At 33.9% G+C, this 7,780-nt stretch overlaps 1 protein-coding gene across 1 annotated transcript; it reads left to right on the forward strand.

The window, feature by feature from the left end:
* Positions 1-599: 599 nt before the first annotated feature.
* LOC149934383 (degenerin-like protein asic-1) lies at positions 600-6,848 on the forward strand. Its single transcript, XM_090153436.1, has 7 exons — positions 600-605; positions 695-778; positions 3,536-3,644; positions 4,695-4,761; positions 5,705-5,752; positions 6,178-6,259; positions 6,661-6,848. The coding sequence occupies exons 1-7, from the start codon at positions 600-602 to the stop codon at positions 6,805-6,807; spliced, it is 543 nt and encodes a 180-aa protein (XP_090009562.1). The 3' UTR covers positions 6,808-6,848.
* Positions 6,849-7,780: the final 932 nt, after the last annotated feature.

Raw genomic sequence — 7,780 nt, forward strand, 5'->3', positions numbered from 1 at the left:
TAGGTAGATGGCGCAAAAAGCCATATTTTGCCAACCTTCCACCCCCTTTCAACCCACCCCACCTCGATTCTCTGGCTTCTTGGTTGATAACCCTAAAAGATCTGGCAAAACGACTCCCGTTCTGTACTCCCTGACCCTACACACGGAAAACGATTAAAGTATAGTAATGTTTTTTAAAAGCCTTCTTCTATAGACACTAGGCCTTATGATAAAAGAGAAATTATTGTGATATCAACGTATAATTGTTTAAATATCAACCGTTTTATAAACCGTCTATTTTGGTGACATCGTCAACCATTTCATAACGTTTATCTCTCAACATAGTTTCAACGATTCACAAACGGTTTATCAACGAGATTTTGCTACCTGGATGTTTTAATATTACTAATTACAGCTTCAATACGAGATATAAAGTAATGAAAAGACGATGTTTATAAGCATGCTGGTTCTTGTTTTTGGTTAGTGACTATTTATTTAAGCTGTACTCTATTCAATACAGCGCGATACTGAAGGTTCTTAAACCCGTCTGGTGGCAAACGTTACCAAACATGAACAGGGGTTCCCCTTTAATAAACGAGAACTACTTTATTGTTATATCAATGGAGGTATGCCTCTTCGTTGTAACGAAGCTCTATTTTTTTTAGTTTGCTAACCTGAAAGTAGAGAAATTGACTAATGTTTCGTATATTTACAGATTGTTGTTCAAAGGCTTCCCCCACCGTTTGAAACAAAGTGCAAAGACTATGATTTATCATCATTTGAATCTATAGGGCAAGATGTAAGTAAAATATTTCGAATTATATCCTACGTATTAGAAGCAATATTATGAACGTATTCATTTCTACCGTGAATATTCAACTGCATTAGATAGTCTGACCTCTCGTTCAGAAATAGGCCTGGGATTCATTGATGTACGCTGGTATTTTGGTTTGGTTCGCTATTCGCAGGGGCGTGCCAACGTGTTTACGAGAGCGGAGGCAAAAACAGTATTATTAGCACATACCTCGTTAAATGGGCTGCGTTATTTTTTTTCAAGTAGTTTTCTCTGAAAGCGCCCTCTATCGGGTGGCACTTTCCTTCGATTAATCGTTGTAGTTTAATCAAAAACCATGTCGAGAGTTTTATCATTGGGGTTTTTATGGAATTTAGTTGTTTAAAATTGATAGCGTGGGCCAAATTAAAAATATGTTTAGCCTTGCGTTTCGCGTTATAACCACAATTATCTAAATTCCAGTTGTCCCAATTTACGTCTATAAGGTTAAAATCTCCTAATAATATTATATTTCCTTTAAAATCAAGTAAATGCTTTGATATATTATGGTAAAATATTTCGTATATTGATATAGGCGTATTAGGTGAGAAGTAAATGCAGCCAAGAAATAAATGTTCGTGTCCATTTAAGCGTACTTCTACCCGTACTTCTTCAAGTTGAAGTTCTATATCTGCTCGTCTGATCGCTTTGAAGATGTCCTTCATAGCAATTAAGGATGCCCCTCCAAGAGTTATACATAATATATATATAATACATAATATACATAATATATAACACATTTATAGTGTAGTTTTAGCAAATTTAGAATTCATTTAAGGTAGTTAGTTGATTTGATTGTGACACAATCAACAAATACATATTATACATAATATACATAATATATATAAAATACATATTACACATAATATACATAATATATATAAAATACATATTATACATAATATACATAATATATATAAAATACATATTATACATAATATACATAAAAACATAATATACATAATATATATAAAATACATAATATACACAATATATAGTATACATAATATACATAATATATATAAAATACATAATATACATAATATATATATAATACATAATATACATAATATATAACACATTTATAGTGTAGTTTTAGCAAATTTAGAATTAATTTAAGGTAGTTAGTTGATTTGATTGTGACACAATCAACAACTGATTTCACACCTTCAAAAATTTGTCAATATACAAATGGTTGATCAGTTCGAATTAAAACCAGTTGGCAAGCCAAAATTTACCTCTCCTAGTAAGAGTTTGCCTGTGATATTTCTTATTTTCAATATAACGACATGAAACTAATTGGCAAACAGTGGTTCTGTGCTGGGAGAACACTGGCCTGCCAAGCAGGAAGGCCCGGGTTCAAATTCAGATCGCCGGGTTTATTTTTATTCAATAGACAAGCCGCAACAATTGAATTTCTTCTACGCAATAACTTATATTCAACATGAAATCTCGTTATATTCAAATAAGAACCAAAATGTTAAACTCTATTAACTATTAATATACGCTTCCGCTTAAGCTGAATTTCCCATTTTCGGTGAAGCGTAATAAGCGTCGGTGGTTCTACGGTAGAACACTCGCCTGTCAAGCAGGAGGGTACTTGTTGAAATCCCACCCGACGCTTTTGGAAATTGATAATAAGACGTATACCGTGAGCATTTGGTGGAAACCCTGCCATTTGGATACCAAGACGTTTAACGTAACACTTAGCGCTCGGTCCGTCCCAACCAGTAGTAGACGGAAAGTAGAAACACAAAAACCGCAACATAAGCCATAACACACAATTAAGACGCACTAACACGCCAACATATGCCATAATATACTCGAAAAACACATACAAACAACACTTACAAACATTCCAACATATGTCACCACACAATACAAACTCACCAAATGGAAGAAAGAACGGTTTAAACCCCTTTTTCATAATTTCAAAACCCCGTGATTACACTTTGACCCTATTCCGCGAACGCGTTTCCGCAACCAGACAAACACCCACACACAGACAGACACGGTTATTGTAAAACCTATCCTAGGACACATAAGTTCCTCGGAGATGTAAAAACATTACAGCCCAAATAAAGATTTCAAACTTAACGCTGGATACGCTAATCGCCTTTTGGCCATTTTAAAAAGCAAAGTTGAAGCTATTGCTGAACTGACTTGACGACGGGTAAAGCCCCGTTTTCAATTACGATAAATTTCAGGCTTTTCGCTTTTGCTTTTTTGACGCGCTTTTATTTAAAAATAAGCCTATATCAAATCCATTTAGATATCTGCTTCTCGTGTCAAAAAAGCCGATAGAGAAGCTTCTCCCGGTTGGGTTTGAACCAAAAGCGTGATTTTTGTTCGAAAAAATCGTGATTGAAAATGGGGCTTAAGGTTTGCAAAAGAGTCAATAAAACATTTTTTCTTTACTTTTATTTCCGATTAAACCCCAACTGGTTAGAGATTTCCAAATGGAGGAAAACCAACATAGTCCTTCCAATTTCTCCAAAAAACCAACCAATTGTTCCTGCAGGTGTACCGATTGGGCTAATTATTCTACTCTTCTGCAAATTTCTTTAATTTTAAATATGCTTTTAAAAAATCCGCGTCCCAGATCTGACCCGATTTTTCTAGAGTGTTTACTTTTGGTAGCCGACGTACCGGAGCTCTATATGATCTACTCAAGTATTTTTTTATTTCATGTTAGCGTTGTTAAATCTGGTTAAAACTTTTCAGACTTGTATATTTCATTGTGTGTGGAAATTACTTACTCCGTCCTGCGGTTGCATCCCGCAACCATTTCCGTCGTTCCACGGATTTCCAAACTGTTCGGATTTGAACTCAGGTAAAGTATTTTCTTATTTTCTTATACAAGTATAAAACACGGGTAGTGTAACGAAATCCAACTCAACGGTTCTTCCTAACGAAGCAAATACCACGTAACATGAGTAGTTTCAGGTGTTATTTAAGTTTAATGACAAAATATTTATTATGCACGTGCCTCTATATCACTACGCTCTGCTCCATAATTTTTTTTTTTTTCAAAATGCCCGCCAAAATATATCGTGAGTTTCGTTATACATGTATTATAAATATTTCATTTACATATTGATCTAAAATATCATCTTATAAAGCTCAAATAATATTTATATTTGATGTCGTAGAATGGTAAAGTCCCATTAATATATGTATATTTTAAAAAGTCTTAACGGGAATGCATCACTCGACATAGGAATGCGTATCCAGCCATATACGGCCTACGGTAAGGTCTCGCATCGCCAACAGCAAAAACCCGTAACGACGTGGCAGTTAAAACGGTGGTACAAAATACACTCTTTAATTTAACGCCGATTACAAATTTTACGAAACATTCTCAATTCATCCAGATTTTCAATCTAAAATTAAAGAGGTAAAAAAATTACGTCTCTAAGCGCAGTTTGCCGGGTTTGAGCTGTGTCAGGTATATCCCGACAGATTTCTAGTCGGTCGCCCTAACCACTCGGCCACATCTGCCATAGTAAAACATTTTCAATTCATATAAATTTTCAAAACGAAAATTTAAAAGGTTAAATAACCCAAAACAGTATAGCGTCCCCGTAAAATCAACGTTAACAAACCCACGAGTCACTGGCTAGTTTTATACGAATTGAGTTTCTTGTGGCTATTTAGATAATCTTTAAAACATTAAAGCTGTTTTATCACTAGAGATAAGTGTATTCCTTTAAAGAAAACGAAATTGCGAGTGCAAATAGAAATATAATAAAACTTTCTTGATCTAGAACAATATAAATCTATGGTACCTTTTCCATCTTAACCCTTTCAAAATGAAAAAAAAAAAGTTATTTTTTTTTCATATTTGAATCTTTGAAATGATTTCATAAATTTAACATTACAGCTAGGTGCAAATACACCAGAAATCACGCTCGCACTATGTGTGAAAAGACTTGTCCGTTGGCTTGTAAGTAAGTAACATGAAAGACTCACTCCTCGAACTCGATTGTATTTCTTAAATCTAGTTTAGCTTATAATCAATATCACTAGAAATTTATATCATCTAGAACTTTAAATATACGCGTGTATCTTCGTGTTCAATGGATGCGTATGGGGACACCGCATCGTGGTTGAACATTTACCACGTGTTTTACTGACAATTATTAATTATCTACTGATTTATCAACCATATCTTTCTGATGGGACAGTTTTAGGAATCCATAATGAGCATTTCCACTTGCTTTTTTTTTTCTTAGCAATTTTTATATTTCTGACTCTGCGAAGGTACGTATGTTGCAACCGCATAACGATACCAGTATAGAGAGAAATTCACATCTTCGAGTAGAAATATAAACTTCTGGTTACGCTGATTAGTCTTATAAATGATTACGCGAAATGAAGCACACGTGCCCAATTTTAAAAACCCTTAATTATTAACTTAATATTAGACTTTCTAATAAAACTCGTTGAAGTTAACAGTAATAGTATGAGGGTTTGATCACGACCTTCCTAGGCAGTCTAACCTGGCCACCTGAATTCAAGTCATTAAACGTCGCTGGTTGGTTTAGACCTAAGGTGGTTTATTGTTTATTAGCTTAGCTGATTATTGTTGTTATTAGTTTTATAAATGACTATTTGCCATGACCACGCGTTCGTACGACACTCGAACAGGCGTTTTCTATTGACGGAGTATTGAAAAGGGGATAGTAATTGTGGTGTAGCGACTTCATTTCAAATCCCCATTTCACACTCAGCCAGGAAGATCATCTTGTTTGAAAGAATAATCTTGTCACTAAGCTCGCAGGAACGAGCTTCGGATTGGCACCTGAACGTTTGAATAAAACGCGGGAGTTCCCTTAAAAATTTCTTGTCGTTAATTTCACATGAGTAACCAAAATTAACTTTTTTATTTAGGACGGACTATTACGATTTTATCGTTACCGAAACCTCTGAATATAAAAGGTGAGTGTTTATTTAATATAATTAAGTCCAGGTAACTTAATAATTGCGCTTTCACGATTACAAAAAACATCAGCTTAAAAATATAAAGTGATGTATAAAACCACGAAATTAATCTAGCAAAACGTTTCAAGCGACGAGTAAAAAATGCTTCATACATGATCTACAGCTTGACTGGGAAAGGTTTAGAGGCCTAGTGGCATAGTCCCGAGCAAGAAATACGGAAACCGGAAAAATATTTAAAATCGTCAAACTCGTTCAAATTTCAGAAACTGCGAAAACCGCCTTAAATCAATCCTTATCAAATCCGAAAAAATAATTAAAGAGATAAAAAAAAGGAGAAAACCACCAAAATAGTGCAAAAATTGCCAAACCATGATTGATGGAGCAAGCCTACCGTCATTAAATATTTATTTTTACTTTCTTAGAAACAGGGCCTCTTTGATTGGAATGTATTTGGAACTTCGGGACTGTATCGAAATCGTTTTCGTTTATAAAGCAAAATTCCAGGTAAACTCTCCGTAAACGCCGAACTTCGTTTTTATCGAGCTATTGCTGTCTAATTTTCGTGCTTGATGGCGAGAAATTCATTTCAATTGGAAATATTGCATATTGACATTTTCCCTTCGACAGTATTTATTCATTCATAATTAACTAATCAAATATTATTATTATACTATTTAATTAATTATTTTATTTATTGTTTTATTTTCAAGTTTTGTAAAAACGGAAAGAGAGGAATTGACATATTTAACATTTCTGTATTATGATAGTAGATGCGTTTGCACAGACCGTATTTCTGAAGTGGGGCATTTATGATTTCGGAAGGGTGACTCGATACGCTAATTTCCTCTTTGAGACGAAATATTGAACCCAAGAAGATTTCTTAACTTTACTTATTTTCTTTGTAGGCCGTAGAATTGTACAGCTACGTTGGCGGTTATATGGGAATTTGGCTTGGCATTTGTGTACCGGAAATTCTTGCGAAATCTGCGACAATGTTTGTTGTTATTCGAAGGCGTTTGCTATCTCGAAATGCGAGGTGCAGAAAGCGTTGAAATCACATTTCAAATCTGCATTAACATACTAGTTTCCTGATACCAGAAGTTAATACTATATGTAACCAGTACCTACCTAAACTTAAAATGTTATTAGCTTGACACAAAATAATAAAGGCTTTATTCCTTGGAAATGTAATTTCCACGCATAATATTAGTTGGCAGAGTATTTTTAAAGTGCTACCATAAAACTTTTCCATTAAACTTATAGAATGGTTCTTTTTTACTCAATGAACGAAGTGAAGAGATTTTTGCAGTTAAAATTATATAATTTTATAAATATTGAGGTATCAGCTATATTTAGGACAGTTCACTTAAGAGTCGGGTTTCAAACAGTTGGAAATTAAACGTTTCCACTTTTTAAATCACGTTTCGTTAGAAAACTTTACTAAACAGTGAATTCTATTAAAACTTGGAAATAGTTTCACGAGGGCTTATAACTTAAACCTACCGAAACCTGAAACCCTGGCGACGCCACTGTTTGCGACTAATGTTGACCAGCAATGATTTGCCAAAATATCGGCTCGTGTGAATAGGACTTAAAAGGGGGTATTTTTATATTTCCCATCTGTCAAATAAATTGGCCATTGTCTACGCGTTCTGCCTACAAGTTTAATCTTACGGCCTCAATCTCTGTATTATTGAAATATTTCATGTATTAAATTAATTTTACACTTTATATAAAAATAATTATTGTCATAAAATATTTCTTCGAATTGGGCTATTTAACATGGGAGGGAAATTTCTCAATTGAAGGTTGATTTACGCTGTTATCCAAAATTGCGAATAAATTTACAAATACTTTAGTAGGTGGAGTTTAAACAATTTAATAAAAAAAGTTCTAAAACCCTTAATGAATACTGAGAAAACTTAAGACAAACGAGAAATATATTCCATACAGAATGCATGTAAAAAGAAAATCCTCGAAGTATAAAAACGTACTTGAAATGGTTGTGAAAATCCGTCCTAGAAA

The sequence above is a fragment of the Leiobunum rupestre genome, chromosome 7 (genome assembly GCF_980474605.1).
Source record: "Leiobunum rupestre chromosome 7, qqLeiRupe1.1.hap1, whole genome shotgun sequence".
In the NCBI taxonomy this organism is placed as follows: domain Eukaryota; kingdom Metazoa; phylum Arthropoda; class Arachnida; order Opiliones; family Sclerosomatidae; genus Leiobunum; species Leiobunum rupestre.